Source organism: Crassostrea angulata, chromosome 1 (genome assembly GCF_025612915.1).
Source record: "Crassostrea angulata isolate pt1a10 chromosome 1, ASM2561291v2, whole genome shotgun sequence".
Classification (NCBI taxonomy): domain Eukaryota; kingdom Metazoa; phylum Mollusca; class Bivalvia; order Ostreida; family Ostreidae; genus Magallana; species Magallana angulata.
Window position 1 is genome coordinate 6,078,096 of NC_069111.1, and position 23,669 is coordinate 6,101,764.

At 30.5% G+C, this 23,669-nt stretch overlaps 1 protein-coding gene and 1 long non-coding RNA gene across 2 annotated transcripts in view; one reads left to right on the top strand and one right to left on the bottom strand.

The window, feature by feature from the left end:
* Positions 1–21,627, top strand: part of LOC128187133 (uncharacterized) — a 49,840-nt gene extending 28,213 nt beyond the window's left edge. The window contains exon 3 of the long non-coding RNA XR_008244037.1: positions 20,296–21,627. This is a non-coding gene — a long non-coding RNA (uncharacterized LOC128187133). The remainder of the gene's footprint in view (positions 1–20,295) is intronic.
* A 134-nt stretch (positions 21,628–21,761) lies between these two features.
* On the bottom strand, positions 21,762–23,669 carry LOC128187126 (uncharacterized). The gene is made up of 5 exons (XM_052857342.1): positions 23,597–23,669; positions 23,034–23,456; positions 22,690–22,880; positions 22,365–22,596; positions 21,762–22,279 (listed from the first exon to the last, which is right to left on the bottom strand). The coding sequence occupies exons 1-5, from the start codon at positions 23,649–23,651 to the stop codon at positions 21,840–21,842; spliced, it is 1,341 nt and encodes a 446-aa protein (XP_052713302.1). The 5' UTR covers positions 23,652–23,669; the 3' UTR covers positions 21,762–21,839.

Sequence of the window (23,669 nt, forward strand, 5' to 3'; positions counted from 1 at the left end):
GGTGTACGTGTGTTATGCTAGTACAAAATTAAAGTAACACAAACTATTTTGACCAGGAAACCCCAAGACACACAAATTCTTGACTACTCAAACATGTCATCAAAATTGGGAAGCGTTTAAGTTCACAAAATTAGAAACGCAATTATTAAATGAAATAAAAGGAATGATGATGTTAACTGGATTTTTACCTCTCTGGGAATTTCTTATTTTGAGCACTTCACTTATAAGACTATCAATCAAGTATTCAGATGAAAGTAATCTTGCCAAATTGCGTTAAGTATCATCTTAGTATATTGTTGATGCAGATCAAGCGATTAACAAAACATGCGTATATTTTAGATCTCAGAAAATCAACTTCCCGATTAGTTTCGGTCGGGGTTTTATTGTACAAAAAGGGTGAATTCATGTTATGAACAATGACGTCTCTATAGCAAAGTATTTAATTAATGCATTTTGCCAGATAGGCTAGATGAATATTTTCTGTCCAGGGTAACTGAACTATCGTGTTATCGTATAAAATATACGTTAGGCTCATTATATTACCTATATTAATAATGTTGAAAACGTTTTTGCTTTTTAATTAACCGCTTTTATAATTATTAGGCGTAAATTACTCCTTTATTCTCAAATAAAATTCTTTTTTTGCTTTTTATTGTAATGAAGTGTTTAAATATTAACAGTAATTATAATAAGATTCATGATTATTAGCATTTCTTTTCAACTAATTTCATACTATGCTAATAATAAAACGGATGCACCGGAAGGAGAGAAAAATAGCTGAAAAATCCCGTTAGCGGATGATATTTTATTATTCCGCCTGTGATTGTGAAGTAGCTATATATAACAAGATTTTTAAATGCTTTTGTAATCGATTATAACAGTATTGATGGGTCATATTCTGTTTGATATCTTTATCTTATTTCATGAAACCCCAAAGTATTTTAAATCTTGTAACTGTAGAATACTTTAGTGTATCAGTATCAGTTGTTCATCGTTTAAAATAATGCTAAGTCTTTAAAACGTAATGCTAGTATACGGCCACATTGCTAGTATCTAAATGCAACTTGGAATATAGAAAGCTTAAGCTAATTCTACAATTGTTAACTTACATAGTATTTTTTATTTTGTTTGGGCAGACTTTAGAGTTAATAAACATAAGTGAAATAACTAGATCATAACATTTATTAACTAAAACACAAAATCTCAAAAAATTTGATTTGATTCCACGGAAGTAAATTGAGCGAGAATAATTGATCCAGTAGTACCAGTAAATATTCCTTGTGGTTACCTTGAAATATCTACGAGCTATTGAAAATTAATCAATGACCGTAATTTGCATTAAAGACGCAAATTCAAAATATAATTTAAAAAAATGTTCGTCACGCAATGATAAGACTTGGTTTTTAGTATTTTGTACATTCAAATATTTGATGATAATATATAGCATTTATAACCTTATAGGCTTATGTGTAGCATACCAAACAAATCCTTTCTCATTAAAAGATACCATTATATTTATGTAATTTGATGTTAAAATCCATCTTTTAGTTTGAAAATTGATATATAGAACTACCAATGAAAACAATGTGATGAGATATATTTGCCTTTTATTCTATTGACTTGAGAAACAGTTCATGAAAGAGACAATAGTTTTTCAGTACAAAATATTCTTACTCACTCAGTATGTCACGCTAACCATTTGCGAAACATTTTACTAAACTATTTTAAAGCCTGTAAGTCCTAAACGATTTTTTGTAAAACTTGGCCTGTAATCTTTACTGCTTATAAAAGAAAATTTTCAGTATTCTGCATTTTCGCCCTAATTATTAAATTTTCCACTGTAAGCATAAACATAAAAACAATATCGAAGAAATTAAGACCCTTTATCTCTTTGTTAAAAATACTGAAAAAAGATTTTTGGATGTGAATCATTCACGTTTTTTTTTTCAAGGTAAATTTTCCTAATATCAATGTACAAAGAATAAAAAAGTAAATATACATGTACTTGTTAGGGTGCCTATGACAATTAAAAACTGTCAACACTTCATTAATAGCAGCGGTACATGTATTTAACTGGAAAAGTATCATAAGGAAGTTCTTATGAAATACAAAATAGATATTTTTCTTCACAGTTTAAAAAAGCAGCGATCCGGTTACTCTTAATGTTTGTTATTATTCTCTAATGATTGAACACTTTATACCACAATGGAAACATGCCAATAACTTTTTTCATTGGGTTTTCTTTATTACACAAACCCCTTCCTGGTCTATTAACTTCCCGACCCAGTTTATGATCTTAGTATCTTTAAATATTTTGAAAAAATATTTCATGTCAATTATATAAAGGATGAATCGAAACTATTACTATTTGTGAGAGTCCGCAAGCGACTTTAAACAGTTTTGCTAAAGTTAAGCGCTAGGTAATTAATAATGAAATAATTTTTAACAATAAAGAAATATGATCTTACAGAAGGAACATTCTATATTTGCAAAGAAAGCGGGTTTTACTAGTTTAAAATGTTTAATGCTCATCCTAAAGCGTTTTTTGCCTTTTGTAAAATTGTTTATTTTCAGTTCGATTTTTCATTACGGTTTGTACTTTTTAACTTAAGTCTCCAAATTTGTTTAAAAAAATTCAATCCATAAAAATAACCAAAAAAAAAATAAAAAAAAAAATTCAATATTAATTCAATATTAAGACAATCATAAAAATATCTTAAGTTTTATATCTAAAATGACATTTATGCTGAAGAAACCACGTCAGTAAATACGAGTACTACTATACAAAAATACTACTTTATTTAATACTGATTTAGTTGATTAACGCTGCTAGGTTCAGTATTAGGCTATCTAAGAATCTTAGGTGATATCAATCATCCCAAACTTCTTGATCATGTGTCGTTTTTTTATCTAATAAATTTATGCTCCCAAATTATTTGATTCAACAATGGTGTTGCAGAAAAATCTATGAATAATAAAAGAATTTTTTTTGGGTCAAATATATGAATATCAAATCGACAGAGATAATTTCCAAACAAAAAACCTCGACATTCTAGAGAGTCACAACCCGTACGTTATAATTTTTGTTTAGTTTATTAATAATACGACAAATCTTTTCCATTGTACTTTTCTTCAAATAAGCATATCCCAGATTTTTAAAATGTGTATTTGGTTTCCGATTTACTACTTTGTGCACAATGATATCCTTACTAATTATCACTTAAAATCATCAATCTTGGTAAAATCTATTCATCGTCCTTCACGTGAAAAGATAAACATAAAAAATCATTTCAGCATGTCATTTCATTTTTAAGAATTGTAACCAACCATTGCCTAGTTTACTAAGCTTTGGTACTGCGTGTTGTTTTTCCATAAACAAATTAATTTGAAAAGAGACGTAGTACATGTATTGTTTAAAATATATTTTAATTTATTTCCTGTAAGTCGACCGTCAGCTACGGCCCTTATAATCATTGTAGATAGCTATCTTCTTTGCTTATAGATTGTCCAGGATCAACATGCACTTAACTTTGTGTAAGAGAATCTAAACTGCATCAAGACGGTGCTAATTATTCGAAAACTACATATCTTTGGGCACCCTCCCCCCCCTCCGAATTTGACGTTCTGGCTCCGGTATAATTCTTCGGCATTTGTCGATGCAAAGATACAAATCAGTCACATTGATCCGATAAAATTTTTCCCAAATATGCAGTTTCTTGCACTTTAAATTTCTTACTTGATTTGTAAAATGGACCCCGTAACAAAAATGCTTAAACCTCTAAGAGTTGTTGCTTAACGTGTTTTTTGATAATTAAACAATTTGATATGTATAATTAAAAAGTGAACGTTTTTGGAGAATGAAAATTTGCAGGGTTCTTTATTATTTATTTTCAAGAGTTAATTGGATTGTGCCATGACTATGATACTATGGAACGATTTATGTGAAAAAATATTAACAGAGTGCCGTTATTGATTGCCTTACTGTAACCCAATTATTATTTGCAACTTTATTTTACGATATACCTGAGCTGAACTGGTTCGCGGCGACTACTTTTTGGGCCAAAGTCTTATCCACACCTGTTTTTTAAAATTACAAATATAGTCTGCCCCAAATTTATGCAACACATTGTGACTATTTTTAATTAAAATACACATACCTGTGAAAGAAGTGAAATTGAAATAGTTGAAAGGAATAATTTCCAAGATACTTTGATTGACACATTATTATGCTCAGAAAACTCAGAATACTCAGAAAAATTCACAGGAACGCAAAACAGATTCCTTACGGAGATTTATAATGGGGAATGTTTACATCTTTTCTCCTTTCGGAATACACTCGGAAGACACTCGGAAGACATCGTGCAATTTTTCAAAATAAACATCCGGGCTTGCTGCTATACAAAATCCCCGTAGACATCACGTTTTTTTAGCATTGTATTGAAACCTAATCAGCTTACAGGGGAGTTTCGACTGAGATTTCATGGAAATTTTTATACTTTTGAATGAACATCTTTTGATGCCTGAGGTATTTATAAATATCAATCAATTAAGCAAAATGTGAATCTAGGATATCTTTGGACAGGGTATATATGCAAAAATTGGTCAAAGGCTAGACATTTTCGCAACAATTAGGCTCTCGCGAACCTCGCGAAAATTTCTCGTACGGAATAGAAATTGGTTCATAGTACACAGCACTAGAATGGTTTAAAGCAGTGATACATTTGTATGAATCGCCGTCTACATTAGTTAAATGAAATGTTTATTCTTGAACGTGATTTTTCCTTGATTGTTGTTGAAAAAATATTTTCTTTTCTTTGTTTGAAAGTATTTGATTCAATAAAAATAGAACATCATGTGTTTTACATGAACATAAGACTTTTTGACTTTAATATTGAGGTAAAAAAAAATGAAAAAAAATCCCAACTTGATCAAAAATTTTCTATTCAAAAATCTTCTTGTTTCCGTAACTGAATAATACAATTAATAACAGAATTTTGGGGAGAATGATATCAAAATAATTTAATTCTGGTTGTAACGCGCTTTCTGATCGGTTAAAAATTATTTTATATCGTATAAAGAATGTTGCCTACGTCTTAGTAAGATATACGTCAAAAACATATCAATATGCCTGACGTTACATTTGAATTTTGTATAATTTTTCGTCATTTTAAAGGTCAAATGACCGTTGTTATCTACAATGAAGAGTAAAAAAATTAAATTATAAGCAATGAATTCAATATTTATTATTTGATACGATATAAAATGGTTTGAAACAGTTTACGCCTTTTTATAAACCGCTTCGCGGTTTATAAAGCGTCATCTGTCCCAAACCATTTTATACCTCTCTTCTCTCGGACCAACTGTCAATTTTTTGTCGGTTCAGATTTTTGTGGACATATATATCCCAACAAACGTTGTTTGTAGTGTTGTCAATTATGTGCGTCATTTTAATTAAAATTATTCTACAGTGTCAATACATTGTACTATTTTTAGAAGGATTTTACAAAATCATAGTTTTTTGATCACTCTCATTGGTAGATGTATAATTTTTACCAATGGTACAAATTTTCTGAAATGACACAATATTCTGTTAATTAACATGTAAACTAGAATTTGATATATGTTTTCGTTTTGATAAATGGTTTACATATTAATAAAAATCTGCTGGTATTAAATATAGGTGTTGATATTATTTGATTAATGTATCATCTTTATATAACCTCCTACAATTATCATTAAAAGAGACTCTAGTCACTATAAAGCCAACTTTAAGAAATGTTTTTTGTCAGCAGAATCAATGTATTTATTTTTGTTCCCGGTATGTTATGTTCAAACACTAATTTTTCTCTCACATACAGTATGCAGGGCTAAAAACATCAAATTTATTTAAAAAATAAACTCAGATTTTCAATAATCCTACCCTTGTTGAAGGATCAAATTAAAAACAACAAACGAAACAGTCAAAGAAAATGTTAAGAGTTCAACACACTTGATGTGATATTTTTTTTTAAAGATATAATATTTCAGGATCATACAATGAATCGACAATATAAACTGCAAAAATGAACTGAGTCACTTATAACCACCACTCTCTCTCTCTCTCTCTCTCTCTCTCTCTCTCTCATATATATCAAACACATTTAGAATTAAATAGTTTAAAGGAAAAGATATTTTGAATAAAAAATATACTGATTTCTTGTATCACGGAATATTTGTGAAAATGAATTCATAAAGGGCTTTACCGAAACCAAAACAAAAAGAGTAAGATTACAATCACTACAACTTCCTTGTTGGCTGTAACCTACATGTCTTTCGCTTAACCCTGACCTCAATTAACTTTGGTCTGTTTTTATCACAATCTAACATTGAGTAGTTGTTCGTGGTTTCAAAGGATTTAACAGTATATCATAAATTAATTTGAACAGATTACTTCCAACAATTATTCTTAAAATATACAACGTGATTCTAAATATTATTTTCATCCGCATAACATGGACACGGAACATAAAAAAAGGGAATGCTCGCGTAAAACTAATTTGTAAAGATCAACATGTAACATGACCTATTACTAATGATTTTCTGTGAATGAATCTTTTACTCGTTGACCTTGCGATGAATGTATTGTTATCTGGGAAACCTCACATGAAAAATAGACTTAAATCAAGAGTAATCATGTGTTAAAATTTTAGGCCGATGTGATGGTTGACTTATTGGCCATCCAGCCGTCTTGGAATGGATGTAAACTAGATCATTTCAATGTGTTTTGAAATGAAAACAGATTTTTATTCATATATTGCTGAACAAAATTTTGGCAAAAAAACATTTTGCGATTTCGGAAAATCATTACAATGGAAAATAAAAATGAGATGACAACAACCTTTACTCATTTCATTGCATTGATATGCTATGGGGAAATGGAATTGTTGATCAGAGTAAAAGTTTGTTTATATATTTATTTTGTTATATTTATTTAATTAAGTTCTTTTTTTCTGCCTTATCTCAGGGAAAACAGTGAAACAATGTATAAGAATACTATATATACGTTTATCAATTCTTGTAGTTCTTATGAAAACCTACTGTTTTTCGTTGGCAATAACTTGGAAACATGAAACCTTATTAGAATAGGTTATACAAAATAAGGTTGATTCGACAACGGGAACCTATGAAATTTTTTCTCTGTTTGTGACCTAATTGTCTCTTGATTCTTCGGGGGCCATTTCCATTCTTGCCATAGAATATTCTATGTAATAATACGCAAATCTGCGGCCACTTACTAATTTAAGATAAATTTTGAAGAATACCCTCACTTAGCTTTAAACGTGTTAAATGAGAAAATTATGAATGAGTTTGTATGTTGCTTACATGAAATGTTTATAGCTCAGCTGAAAAGTCTGAATCTGAAATACCAAAAAGGTATAGAGTTTTAAGGAGATGAAGAGAAACCAGGCATTTTAGAGAAAACTACAGCCTGGGGGCTCGGTAAATATTGTACTTCTCCAATACCTTATTAATGATTCACTTATCGACCAATAACACACCAATGATTGTATAATATCACATAAGGCTCTAATCATAATCTTTTGACAATAAAAAGTTCAACAACATTTATTGAAAATCTCAGAATAATACGATACGCGTGTATATAGTTGCAAACAGTGTGATCTAAAACAAAAGCATTGGACTCTTTCGTTCCATATGCCGATCAACAGTGCATTATGCATAGATGATGAGAACGAAAACATTTGGACATTAATCTGAAAAAGATTTTTACAAGTAAAATAAAAAAAAAATAAGTACAATTACTGGAAAATAATTTGATATACTACATTAATGTCAATTAGGGTCACAGATATTTCGATCATATCAAACTTGAAAATATCGTTTGTTTAAGTCCAACTCTTCTACCTTCTGGATTACTTACATTTAGAGGAAGTAAAATCATAAAGCCGACTCTGAGAGCAAGGTTATATGGCTCTTAGAAAATCTTGTATATTTTCTTATTAAGATAGGGTAAAGAAAACTTATAACTGCACAAGTGTAAAGTTTTCTCTACAACATTGCAACAAAGCTGTTGAACTGTATGGCGATGTATATAATTTCATCTGCTTTAAGGTGTACATGTACTCATAGAATTCAGTTCATGTAGAATAACCGTGTTTCAGCCAATCACAAAATAAATAATAAAGACTTTTGTTGTATATATCGTCCCGGGAAAATTAGGTAATTAAGAAAATGAATTTTCTGTCCATGACACTGTATATCTTATATACACACAAATAATCTTAAATTATAACATGAACAAAACATTCTAACAAATTACATAGCATTATTTGAATAGAGTAAAGAAGGAAGCTATTTATATGTCAAATAAAAGGGACCTATAAGGCCAATTCATAATAACCAACCTATGGAAAATGAACATAATTAATGCTTTTCGACTCTATGCACACTACGCATGCAACGCTTATATTAAAATTCAAACTTCCTGGAAAATTGTGGGAATCTTAAAACTTACTTTTCAAAAACATTTCATTGATATTTTTCAAGCTGTTCGGTCCAATGGTAAAGAACATTTCATGGACGCTGTAAAACAATAACTTTAAACGGTATCTATATATAAATAGGCAATTTATTAGTTTCTTGATGAGTGAAGCAAAATTTACATGAATAAAAGAAATGCTAAAAGGGTAAAAAAAACAAAAAAACAGCACACCCTGACAAGAATTCTATAATACATGTATTCAAAAAGGGTAATTTTGCCCCTGTTACATTACCTCTGATAATTTGATCGGTATATTTATGATGAGACATATGCATTCGTCAACAAAGAAATGTTTTGAAAGTATTTTGACTTATTCAAAAAAAAAAACCAACAATCACCAATTCTACGCAATGAGGTGAGCATTAGTATTAGAATTACTTAAAATAACTTCATTATAAACGTTCAATGTTATATTTGTATGACTTCATAAAAAATTATATCATTAACCTCAAATATAGGAAAATATTAATTTGTTTGAAGCCAGGGCAGATATGAAAATTTACCCCTTTTAATGGTGACTTAGGGTATATGCTTAAGAGAAATAAGTTTTCATCTATTAGAATTCTACTAGAAGGCAATGGTATAACTTGTAGGCACAAATCCGCCAAATTTTTATTTCGCCAAAAGACCGGCTTTACGGTAATAACCAACATTTTTAAAGGAAAAAAATATTAATAAAACGATGTAACAGGTTATTCATGTATTAGTTTAATAAATCAATTTATTTTATGCAAATTAATGGTAAGGAGGAAACATGTAGTGCAAAAGTCGAACTGAAAAATCAGTTTTACGGAAGAGCCATGTGACACTTCACGATAACTGTAATTTATCGACTTTGAAAACAATTTTAAGTATACAATGATTTTTCAAACAGAGAAATGGGAGTTTTCATAAAAGCAAATTTTGACTATGAAACCCTGTGAACAAGGCTGTTAACTTGAAAACACTTTTTCAGTACAACTTCCGACTGTACTATTTGCTGAACCAATTTATTTTTAATGAACGAGTTTTACTGATTGAAATTTTTGAATTCTTGCATATTTATGACTTTTTGATAGATAGTGTTCCCCTCTCTTTCTCCACCATCTTTCGCCCCCCCCCCCCACCTCATAACTAAAAAAACTTAAACTTTCATGGTTGATAAAAGAAAGTTTTCGAGATTGTTTGTGCATATATATATGTCTGTTTGTCGGTGTATACACTGGTCTGTACGTGTGCATTTTTATCTTCGGTATGTGACTGTGTCTATATTATACTTATATTTTAAATCTTAAATGAAGTGAATATGTGATGTGTATGCACTGTAAACTAAATATATAAGAAGATGTGAATAATTTGAACATGAAAGTTTGAATTAAAAAAAAAACTTTGGAAGGAAAATTAAAAACAATATTGGGTTTTAAAGGGTATTTCTTGGATAATACATTGTTTGAGACGTTGTCACCGAATAATACACCTTAATACTCTTATTCTATCGCTTTATTAGTATTAAAATGTATAGAAAGTTCTGATTAATTTAATTCTTTAACATTGCTTTTTGTTACTAGAATCAATTTAGTTTGATTCTTTGTTCATGTTTTAAAGACGTTTCCTCTGAATATATTAGCACCACTGTCCGTTTAAAATAAATTAAATAAAACTAAAATTTATTCTTGATTAAAGGAATAAAAACTGAAAAAGGAAAACTTTTATTAATCTTTTATTTTATCTTTTTTATTAATTACCTATTATGTTTAATAACCTAGCTCATTACGTTTAATCATCAGCGGTATAACAATATTCAAATGAATGGTTTTTGGCATATCATACTAGTGAAGGAATTCTAGCCAACCACAACTGTGTGATCGAAACTTAGGTGTGTGGTTTGTTTTTCCCAAAACAAGTTTATCTGAATATAGACGTAGTGTCAGTTATAATAGATTTGAATTAATTTCCCGTAAGTCGGTCATGAGCAATGACCCTAAAAGCCCCTTTATTATAGCTTGTTGCTTGTTGATATCTAAATTAAGCTTATCATAGACATTGATATTTGAAAACGAGCCAAACCATTGCTTAGTTTACGTGAACTGTATATATTTATTTTTTTTCGGGGGGGGGGGGGGGTGGGTGTGGGTGGGGGTGGGGGGCATGAACTTTGAATGAATTCTACACCTTGGCTGCGAAGCAATGTCTGTACAAATACTGTCAAATAGTCATTTTCACACAAACTACTTCACCCCTGCGAATGTGTTCGGAATGTTTTGTTCATCATTGCTAAGTATGTAATAAATCCAGTGGTGCTCGAATGAAATTTTACGAGCCTTCACCGAGATTTGTTCAGTTCCTGTGAAATTTCGGGCGGAATATAATTGTTCGGATAATATTCTAAAAATACGCAAATACGGTTCTTTTTTCATATTAAATCCTACTTTAGTTTATGTTAAAACATGAAAATCTTTTTAAAGATGTATGTCTTAATTCACCATTTAGCGGTAATATATATTAAACGATAATATTCAGAACAGAGTTATCGTTCGTGTTCAACCACGTGTAGAGTGGTTGAAAATATAAACATTTGGTTGATTTATGAAATCATAGCCATGTTTGATGCTCGTGGTGAGCAATACCGTGTTTTAAAAAAAATAATGGGTGTCCGTTTTTCATAAAAACTTAGTATATTGAGTCATTTTCAAGGAACATTCTGCATAAAAGAAAAGTCTGTTTCACTACTGATGCTATCACTAAGTCAGGCGCGGATCGAAAATTAATCCTCACGGGGGATCTTTACTTAGCATGTTAATTGTTGCAACAGCAGAACAAAAAAAACTTTTTTTGTATTGTCACATTTATTTCTAGAACACATTCTATCCACCAATAAATGAAGATAAAGTTTAAAATCAATAAACCTTTTGATTTTATATTTAGCTACAAGTACCTAATTTGTATGAAATAGACTATAAACACGAGGCGCGATTTTTACTGCGAAACTGAAAGGGTCAAATAAAACCACGGGGTCTAAAATTTAAATGACAATAACATTCCCAGGAGTGTACTAGTATTCAGCTGAATTTGACGCGAGATAGAGGTTAAACATCAATATAGATTTTCCTAGCAAAGTCAATTATTACTTTTCTTGCCATAGTTGTATAACAAAATAAACTTGATGAGCTTGTTTTAATTGTCGTAGTTTGACGTTTTCGTCGAATTAGACTATTCTGGTTCACATAAGTATAGTGGAGAACGTTTCTGAGAATTAAAATCACTATTATGTATTTCAAACGTTTTCGGAAATGTACTATTATTATGATTCTGTGGAAGGAATAGATAGGTAGAAAAGTAATACAGTGACGTTAAATCTTGGTTGATTAACTCAAACGTATAATGTTTGTAGTGATATATATTTAAAACACCAAGAGCTCAGTGAAATGTTTTTTGCTTTGATAGTGGTTTGTTCCTTGTTTGTTATGAAATGTCTGGTCCACTTAAAAATTATTTACGTTTTAACATGTCTGAATTAAACATGAAATGCTCCTTGCCTTTTTGAAGTTAATAAAAAAAGAAATTAACTACACAAAGAGGCACACGGCGGGTGTGACTGGTCAGCAGAGGATGCTCACTCCTCCTAGGCACCTGATTCTACCTTTATACTTTTAGAGGTTCGTGTTGCTCTGCTTTGAATTTGTATTTCGTTTTATGGATTTTTGAGATGGTTGACAGTTTTTTATTGTCAATTTTATCTACACAACCTAATTTGAAAATTTTCTATTGAGATATCCTCTTGTTTAAACATTGTGATGAGAATGATATCTGCAGAAGAACACGAATCGAAATCAATGAACATAGTTTTACATCGACCTATTGCTAATGAAATTCATCAATATTATGATACGAAATCAAATTTTACAAACACAACAACTAACTTATGAAATCATCATCATAGTAAAGTGCAGTTTATTCATACAAAAACAAAATGTTATCTTAATCATTAAGATTGATACATTTTATGCGTCATTTACCCTTTTCATTCGAATGAAGATCCCTTTTTAATTTGATAATTATTTGACTAATAAAGCAATCATCTTTCGTGTTTGTTTATCTTCCTTGTTAATGTTCCTGTTTTCCATATAGTTTATTTTTCAAAAATGTATAATTATGGCAATGTACTAGTTTTTTAAAATGAAGTTTCATTTCTTTACCATCTGTGAATAATTCTAAACTATAGTAAAGGAACCGTGCATAATGTTAAATCCTTATCTATCGTTCGAATGGAAAGTTACTGTTATACAACGAAACTAACAGTAAGTCTCTCTCTCTCTCTCTCTCTCTCTATCTCTCTCTCTCTCTCTCAACATGTCAGCAAGTGTTTGATCAACATTAATCAGCGTTCAATTGATAATTTCTGAGAAATATTGATTGAGAGTATAAAAGTAAATGTTGTTTTATTTTCGTCTTATAAAAACGCTCAAATTTATGACTGAATGCTATCACAATGCCTAACCCAATGAGTTGCTATGTCTGTAAACAACATGGTTCGTGCAATGACATGACCTATTACTGAGAATTAACAATGAATGAATATCTTACTTGTTGATCTTAGCTTGCTATTACGTTTGTGCGAATGACGGGAGAACTTAATACGAAGGTTCTAAGCTGACAAATCTGAAATATAAAAAGAGTACAATGAATTAAATAATATAATAATATAATTATAAATACCCGATACGTTTTTTTCTGTTTAAAGGAAAACTTCAAGAATGTTAAGGTATGAATATATCATTTTTTAAGAAATAAGGATTACTAGTACTCATAATCACCATATTTTCATAAAAACGGTATCTAATCCTTAATTGTAATGTCGAAAAAATATAAATATGAGAAAGAGAACATCTTAGATATAATAACCATGCTTTATGGTATCTGTATTTAGAGATGCACATAGTGCATTCTTACTAAGTTTTGATAAATGTACTTTATTTAACCAGGATCTTTTTTTGAAAAATTATGCCAGGGATAAGGAAAGAAAATGAAACAAAATGTTGGGAAGTTGTACAGAAAACATAAATACTTATGTGAAAGTGAAATGTTATTTAATTGATGTCACGTTCGCAATTCATTTAAAAACCACACTAAAAGTAAACACATTAAAAGCGAAGACTTCAAGAAATCATTGTGTACATTTTAACTATAAATTTTTTTTTTTCAAATGTTACCTATGCTGGTTTCAGACTTTTTCTTCAAAACGGTTAAATTTGTCAATGAATTCGATTTATATAATTCAGTTTCCCTTTTAAATTTAGGTCCTTAATTTGTGTTTTTGAGTTGTTTAAAACACTAAGATTACCTTATTCAAATATTTCATATTTTGTTTATAAAAAAAACCCTTGTAACAGATTTGTTTTAGCTGTTGTATAATTAGCTTTTCCGATTCCTTTCTTCCGTTAAAGAAAAAGGTTGATGTTGAAACAAGTCCAATAAATCCAACCTTTGTCATTTTTAGCAAGACTTTGGAGTGTGGTCTTCTCTTGCAAAAGAGTTTTGTTGGTAACGCAAAACATATACCATGGTCTGAGAGTCATTCTTTGTTAACTACATTTGATTCAAATAACACTTTCACATACGCTTCCATATGCTTTGTGCGTTTTGTGGAACTATAATAAAAAAAATCTCTATATACAACACGCCAAATAAAGTAATCGAAATACTCAAATCCTTCAAAAATTATTTACAAGGATGTGTGATGCTAATCAAATTACACAGTTGTGTTGCAAATAAAGCGTTCTTTCAAATGTATTAAGACTAATATCTCTTACTTGATTAATCTTAGAGTTAATGAGTTTGCTTTCAGAGTCTTTGTGTGCTACAGTGCTTACTAAACACGCTGATCCAAACTCCAATATTGAGTTCATAACGCATCAGAATTTTGCTGACATGTTTATACGCTATCCATCGTTTTAGGAAAACGAAAATTTGTTGTTGATGTCATTTATTTTAACGTTTTTCACTCTATATTGACAATACTATATTTAGCTGGATTTTTACAAAATCAAGTTTAATGTTTTGCTGTCATTGGAGGATATGTAAAAATATTATGGGCGCAGAGGTTCTAGGATTTAATTTTCTTAATTGCTGGAAAAATTTGTTTGATACATATTTCGGATTTTTTTTATGTTTGATTGACATAATACTTGTACGAAAAATATTTTTTTTTTATTTGAGACCATAAGATGGCAGATTTCGGCTTCTTTTGCAGCCAAAAAAAAAGATGGTGGTTTATAGCATTATAAGCAGCAATTTCTTCTCGAAAATTATAAAAAATGGCAAAAGAGATTATGTTTAATAACCTTCTGTTCGTCATACTTTTGAGTGAAAGGCCCTGGTTGAAGTCGTCATGTATAACAATTGGAATGCTACATACTTTTTAGAAAAAGTCTTTTTTCTACCAAAACGATAAATGAAATCAATAATAATATTTTTCATATATGTTCAAATTACATGCAGAATTATCATAGTACATGTAGCAGAATTTGCAGCAAAATTAAATTCCAATATACTGTTCATATTGTTTAATATGTACTTTAGTTATCAATGCCCACTGCTATAGGTTAAATGGCGTGATCGACCAGTAACACCATGTTGAGATTGTTGACTGAATGTTAATGTTTGTAGTTTGAATTTTTATTTAGAATTGCTGTTGAAGAATTTTATTCCTGGTAGTAATGTGATATACCTATCATTTGACCTATTGGTCTTTTTAAATACTTGGAAAGATAGACTTGATGTTAATTTATCTGATTAAATGTGCGTTCGATGATGTTTGACAACAAATATAATTTTCCTATTAAGGCAGAACAGTTATAAAGATTATAACTTCATAGCTTATTTCATAAAATTTTGGAAGAATCCTCTCTGTGTTTACGGAACAAAAAAAATAATTGGGTGCTTGACAAAACTACACTATGTATACACTGAGTATACATGTAGGGATTTCTAAAAAACCACCTAACAAAATGTCAAATATCAACGAGGAACACAATTTTGCATTTATTTTTCCTCAAAATAGTGAATGTATTGATATCTTAATTAGAAATGAAAATTTTAAGAAGAGAACGACTCATAAATCAGTACAATTCTAGGTTAGAATTATTTGAAATATTTTGTCTTTGAACATACTATTTACTTGGTTTTTTCCGCTGCAGTCCAAATATAAGAGACCCGGTTCTAAAAAAACAAACACTTATCTAGGTATACTGATTTACATAAAGAAAAGGAAAAAGTTTAAGTTTAAACAAGTCTTATGTCATAAAACAGTTCCGTTTATGGTTATATTTTCAGACGTCTATCTTTTGCCTTGCCCATAATCATGTAGTTAATCAAGTGTGCAGAATGGACTAATTACGGAGGAAATCTCCTAGGCGCTAAAATTTGAACATAGTTCGAAGTATTCAACGTTTAGTTCGTCGGAAACTAACAAAAGCATTTGTCGTCCTCGTTATTTTTAATGTAATTTGTAAATATTAATAAAAATGGATGAGTGATAAGACAAGTAACTGATTGTTTCATACGCCAATGTTCTCCAAATATTCACATATTATGAGATTAACACAACTATTATCAATTAAAAAACATTAATTTCATGTTCGTCAGCGCATGAGGGTTGCTTTCGAGTGAATTAAATATCTTTAAGTGAAAAAGCGCGATCGCATTTATTTGTGAAATTAAATGAAGTCTTATATTTCTTTAAATTTAGGCTTTTTATCAAAGTGTTTATTTCTTATCTTTATCATACAAATATCTTTTAATGATTTTATGTAAAATATGCAAAAACAAAATAGTTATATGAAATGTTCGTGTTCTTGTCTCTATCGGACACACATTTCATTAAAGGACCCTGCACTATACATACTTATACGTGTTTTGATTTATGTAATAACTGTAACAGCTATATAGTGGAATAGTGAGTTGTTATTGTGTAGATTTGGATGGAAGGTGTACGTGTGTTATGCTAGTACAAATTTGAAGTAACACAAACCATTTCGACCAGGAAAACCCAAGACACACAAATTCTTGAATACTCAAACATGTCATCCAAAATGGAAAGCGTTTAAGTTCACAAAATTAGAAACGCGATTATCAAATGAAATAACAGAAATAATGATGTTAACTGGATCTTTTCCTCTCTGGGAATGTCTTATTTTGAGCACTTCACTTATAAGACTATCAATCAAGTATTCAGATGAAAGTAATCTTGCCAAATTGCGTTAAGTATCATTTTAGTAAATTGTTGATGCAGATCAAGCGGTTAACAAAAAAGGCGTATATTTTAGATCTCTGAAAATCAACTTCCCGATTAGTTTCGGTCGGGGCTTTATTGTACAAAAAAAGTGATTTCATGTTATGAACAATGACGTCTCCAGCAAAGTATTTAATTAATGCATTTTACCAGATGGACTAGATGAATATTTTCTGTCCAGGGTAACTGAACTATCATATTATCCTATAAAATATACGTTATGCTCATTATTTCACTCATAATAATAATGTTGAAATCGTTTTTTTCTTTTTAATTACCCGCTTTTATGATGATTAGACGTAAATTTCTCATTTATTCTCAAATAAAATTCCTTTTTTGCTTTTTATTATAATGAAGTGTTTAAATATTAACAGCAATTTTAATAAGATTATTGATTATTAGCATTTCTTTTCCACTTAGCATAATCTTCCACGTTATTCGTTCCGTTAAGTGCCTGGTTCTGTTCCCATTCTAAACATTAATATTCAGCTCAGTTCTACGTTTGAATGTCATACATTGAACTCACACAGGATATCTTGTTACAGGATATTAATTGTGTTTCTGAGAATTTACCACAGGGTCGTTACGCCTTATTTCATACTATGCGAATAATAAACGGACGCACCGGAAGGAGAGAAATATAACTTAAAATCCCGTTAGCGGATGTTATCTCATTATTCCGCCTTTGATTGTGAAGTAGCTATATATAACAAGTTTTTAAATGCTTTTGTAATCGATCAAAACAGTATTTGTGGGTCATATTATGTTTGATATCTTTATTTTATTTCATGAAACCCCAAAGTATTTTAAATCTTGTACCTGTAGGTTACTTTAGTGTATCAGTACAAATAGAAAAAAATGCTAAGTCTTTAAAACTTACTGCTTGTATACGGCAACATTGTAAGTATTTAAATGCAACTTGGAAAATAGAAAGCTTAAGCTAATTCTACAATTGTAAACTTACATAGTATTTTTTATTTTGTTTGGGCAGACTTTAGAGTAAATAAACATAAGTGAAAAATCTAGATCATAACATTTATTATCTAAAACACAAGATCTCCAAAAGGACTATATTTCGTATGGTTCCATATCTGCCCAAAATTATAACCAATTTTTAAATAGTGCCGTATAAAAAATCAAATATCCATGAATCATTGTACAGAGGATGCCTATCACTTTTATCTTGATTTTAGTCATAATTTCTCATTCGTTGGTTATCTATGACGTCACCTAAATGACACAATTCCCGCAATTTTGCAAAAAGTTACAATTTTTTCTTTATATTTTGCATTTGGAAGTATAGAGCGCAGGTCTGCTCCAGTACAGTTTAATCGTATGTTTTTCTTCCTACAATAACACACATCATACTAAAAGATGGTACTTGTGCAAGCCTGTGCTTGATGTTTCCCAGTCAAAAATCCACCGGAAAACACCCAAATTTTGCTACAAAACTTAATTTTATCAAAATAAGACAATTTTCATCACATCATTTCTACAATATGTCGTCACTGTGGTGATAACCTTTTACACACTTATTTTCAATATGTTCTCAAATATCTGCCACCTTATTTTCAAAGTTCTTCAAAAAACTTAAATTTTGGGAGCAAAAAGTGCATAATACTGCACATAGTCCTTTGATTTGATTTCACGGAAGTAAATTGAGCGAGAATAATTGATCCAGTAGTACCAGTAAATATTCCTTGTGGTTACCTTGAAATATCTAAGAGCTATTGAAAATTAATCAATGACCGTAATTCGCATTAAAGACGCAAATTCAAAATATAATTTAAAATAAATGATAAGATTTGGTTTTTAATATTTTGTACATTCAAATATTTGATGATAATATATAACTTATATTATCATCATTAAGACTATTTAATAACCTTATAGGCTTACCAAACCATACATATAGGCTTACCATACCAACCAAATCCTTTCTCATTAAAAGATACAATTATATTTATATAATTTGATGCTGAAGTGTGATTCTCATTCTATTTAGATTTGGACTCATCTTTTAGTTTGAATGTTAATATATAGAACTAATAATGAGGAGAACAATTGATGAGATTTATTTGCCTTTTTCTATATTTACTTGAAAAGCAGTTCATGAAGGAAACAATAGTTTTTCGGCACAAAATATTCTTAGTCACTCAGTTTGTTACGCTAACCATTTGCTAAACATTTTACTAACTTTTGTAAAGCCTTTAAGTCCTAAACAGTTTTTTTCTCATACAGAAATGTAAAACTAAGAGGCTTGTAATCTTTACTGTTTATAAAAGAAAATATTCAGTATTCTCCATTTTCGCCCCAATAATTAAGTTTTTCTACTGTAAACTTTTAGCAAAAAAAAAAAAAATTAAAGAAATGAAAACCCTTTATCTCTTTGTTAAAAATACTGAAAAAAAAAGTTTTTTGGATGAGAATCAATCACGTTTTTTGGAAAGGTGAAGTTTTCTAATATCAATATGCATGTACAAAGAATAGCTTGAAAAAGTAAATATACATTTACTTGTTAGGATGCCTACGACTATTTAAAACTGTCAACACTTCATTAATAGCGGCGGTACATGTATTTAGCTGGAAAAGTATCATAAGGAAGTTCTTATGAAATACAAAATAATTATTTTTCTTTACAGTTTAAAAAAAGCAGCGATCCGGTTACTCTTAATGTTTGTTATTATTCTCTAATGATTGAACACTTTATACCACAATGGAAACATGCCAATAACTTTTTTCATTGGGTTTTCTTTATTATACAAACCCCTTCCTGGTCTATTAACTTCCCGACCCAGTTTATGACCTTAGTATTTTAAAATATTTTTAAAAAATACTCCATGTCAATTATATAAAGGATGAATCGAAACTGTTACTATTTGTGGGAGCCCGCAAGCCTTTTTAAATAGGTCTGTTAAAGTAAAGCGCGAGGTAATTAATAATAAAATCGTTAACAATAAAGAAATATGGTCTTACGGAGGGAACATTCTATATTTGCAAAGAAAGCCCGTTTTACTTGCTTAAAAAACATAATGATAAATAGTATACTTTAAATGTTTTTGATCCTCATACTAAATTTACACCAATTCAAAATACAAATGCATGCATTAGCACTTAAAATATTAACAATGTTGAGATTAATTAAACAGTGACATGTACCCATTAAGGGGAGGTAATCGACACGACGGCTGTGTTGAGAACAATAGCACACTTTGTTTAATATCGATCTCCATTTAAATTATGGAGGATATAGAGAAGGATGTTCACTAGATTACATCTTACTTAGAAAACAGTGGTTTAGATAAAAATTAAGTGGTTAAACGAATGGCCGCGCTTCTGAACGTTCTCAAACAACTCGCCAACATTACTGCAGTATGGATTTTAATGAATAGAATGTGACAGGAAACTTACAAAGTTCTAGTGAAAGAATTTTATTCATAACAAACTTGCATAGGTTTTTCTCTCGATATTTTTTTAACTTTAGAAGATAGTGATTCATCTCAGAGGATGGACCCCCTTCTACTGAATATTAAACGACGATGGTTTGTCAACAAAGTCCGACAACTCTTACAGTTCCGAACAATAAAAAGGAATAGAAAAGAATGAATTTTGAAAATGCAAAGAAAAAAGGAAAAAATCTAAAGCTTCTTTATAATAAATTATATTCCTTATTTGGAATTTGAATATGAATCAAAATCTTTGATTTTAAATTGTGGTATTCTATATGTACTTCACCTGGCTACATTTAGACAAAATCGTCAATTGCAATGTACTAAAACAGTTAACAAATTATAATTAGCGGTCAACTTATTGTTTTCGTATGCTTTCACACATCTTTTTCCTATTTTTTGTATTAATATTGATTATGAGATAATTCCTCTGAAGTATACAAGAGATCTGGCTTTTTTGTAAAGTTTTCACAATATAATTATTATAAAAGCTTATTTTCTAATTGTTATTCAAAATATAAAAATTGTTACTTATGAATCGGTTGTATATTAAACGAGTTATTCATGGACCTTCCGAAAACATTCAGTATAAATTAAGACTATCCAGACCCGTGTTTATTCCAATAAAAATAAAGTTGACTATTTTAAATTTCATCTTACTAGATTATTTGATAGTATCGATATGTAATCTCTTTTATTCGTGCATTCGTTTGTTTGTTCATTTAGGTTAGGTGTCTCCTAATTAAAATATGTTTCAGAATTTCTTCAATGTTTATTTATTCCAGTTCAACAGCGTGTATAAAACACATCCCCGCACTACTATTATAATGTCAGAAAAAATAGTTTAGAAGCAATCATTTTTTCCAAAAATTTGAGTGGAGTTATGGGTTTTTTATTAAAATAATTACTTCAGGCCCTAGATTATGATGCTGTACAACTATAAACTCTATGCTCAAACTTGTAATGCGAGCTTCAAACATACCATGTAGTGCTCAGAATTTCAACTTTAATCACTTGCAACTTTTTGGAACATTAAATCGTTCGATATTTACATTCATAACCATTCAAGATATTTGATACATCAGACAATAAATGGAATGAAATATATTTGTATCAATCTTGATTAATATTCTTATTTAAGGTGATTTGTAGCTCTAAGCTCTATGTAGCTCTTTTACTATATTATACGAAATTTTTTTAAAAGTAGAACTGATATTGTCTATTGCGTTGAACCCATAGTTTCTTTAAAAAAATCCAAATATATTCTATTATCATTGTCTGTCCTTTTTGCTTAGACATCTCTGTTTCAACATTAACTACATCATTCGTTTGGTGTGTGACACGCGGGGGCCTGTCAATATTAAAAAGATCTTGAAATGAATGTTTCCTTTACTTTCTTTTGGAAGACCAATTTGGTCAAACGCACTTCTTGCTGTATAACTTTAAATGATAAGCCCCCCCCCCCCCAAAAAAAAACCCCAAAAAAACAAACCAACAAAAAACCCAAACATATTAATGACAATAATGATACTATTTTCACTTTTGAAATACGTATTGCATGGTCCATGGTTCATCTGAATTAGCCGATAATCTCTCCCGGGTTTCCGATAACTAACTCTTCTTTAAAGGTGTCCAGTTTGTATCCAGAAAAAGTGCAGTATACTTCATCTGGTGTACCAAAGTAAGAGTTAGTAGACTGTCTGGACTTCAGGAACACGGTATCACCAGCAACCAAATCAATGACCGCGGCATTACTTCCAGCGGCAAATTCACCGTTAGATCTACCGTACAAAGAGTCAATGTAGTGGTAGTTATGATAAAGTTCAGCCCACACTTTAGCATCTGAACGAGACAGTGCGTGGAAATGAAACACATAGACTCCACTTTCTTTGGCTGTAAAGTGACCGGTGGATGGGTTATATCCACCGCCTCGATTGGAGAACACGCGATCAAAAATCAGTGTCATTCCACTGAAATGGTGCGAAAGACCAACGGAAAATGACATTTCTGATTGAGAATCTGAAAGGCAGTAATACAATTAAATTATTATCGAATTAGAAATAACCAAATACTTTAACAAGAAATATTCTCAAAGTTTAATTACCATCTGAATCATGGGTTAGGGGAGCCAAAAGGGTTCCTGAAAATGTTGTATACACTTCATTCGGAGTACCAAACACATCCACGACTCTACCGTTTCGTGCCTTGACATACACTTGGTCCCCGGCATGAAGGTGTAAAATGGCGGTATTTCCAGCATCAGCAAAACCAGAAACAGTGTGACCATAGGCAGCATTCACGTAGTCTCCATTATGGTACAATTCAAGCCATATGAGCTGTCATTAAGAGTTTCGGAAATTAGTACTGTTTTACAGAAAATGATAGACATAGATCATATTCTAACAAAATGTAAGGTAAGTTCAAATTACTTGATTATTCTGAGCAAGTCCGTGATAATGAAATATATAAGTGCCATCAAGTGGGGCTGTAAACCTTCCAGTGAGAGTATTGTAAGCATTACTGTTAAGAATGATGTCGTTGTACATGACTGTTTCTCCGTTTGTTGCGTGAAAGTGGTGGTCAAGACCCACAGAAAAAGTAACTTTTTTATAGGCATACTCTGTAAAAATAAACCACTACCTATCAATATTTAAATGAACATAACAAATATCACAATGAGTTCTACAAATTCATCTGAAAAAAACCCTCAAGTACAGCTAGTGCAACAATCCAACACCCCGACCCCCCACCCACCCAAATAAAAACCTTTTACCAGCTGTGTCGGGCTTCAGCAAAACTCCTGTGAATGTTGTATAAATTTCATCAGCGGTTCCAAACAAAGTGGTGTTGGTTGATGCATGCGATTTGATGCTGATTATATCATTTTCATTTAGGTGAAGCATTACAGAGTTACCCGCGTCGGCATAACCATGTGATGTGTAACCATGAATAGAACACACGTAATTTGTATTTTTGTAAAGTTCGATCCATATTTTACTTTGTGTGTGAGCCAGAGAAAAGAAATGAAAGGCAAACAACCCTGGTTTTCTGCAAACGAAAGAGCCCGCAGAATCAAAGTGAGCTGACAAGTTTGTGACGACCTTATTATAAGATAGCTGTTCTCCATGGCTTAGGTACAGGTGATTGGTTTGACCCAGGGTGAAGGCCACATTATCAGACTGACAGAGCACAAGTACTGAAAAAGATAAGTTGTTCGTAAGGTGAAACGAATTGTTATCTTTTAATTCTACTCTATACGTTTTTTTAAAAGGACAATATATTATATCGTCCTTCTCAATAAATTTGTTAATTCTAATTCAAGTTTTATAGTCTTACCTATGTTCGAAAACAATGTCAAAATAAATGAACCCCCTTTCATGGTTACAAACATTTCTAGTAATCTGTTGTA

What these genes read in the sequence shown, in the direction of transcription:
- LOC128187126 (XM_052857342.1), bottom strand. Translation starts at nt 23,651, where the DNA reads ATGTTTGTAACCATGAAAGGGGGTTCATTTATTTTGACATTGTTTTCG. An exon ending in GCTGAAGCCCGACACAGCTG is followed by an intron (nt 22,881 to 23,033) that starts GTAAAAGGTTTT and finishes TTATTTTTACAG; the next exon opens with AGTATGCCTATAAAAAAGTT. An exon ending in GACTTGCTCAGAATAATCAA is followed by an intron (nt 22,597 to 22,689) that starts GTAATTTGAACT and finishes TCTTAATGACAG; the next exon opens with CTCATATGGCTTGAATTGTA.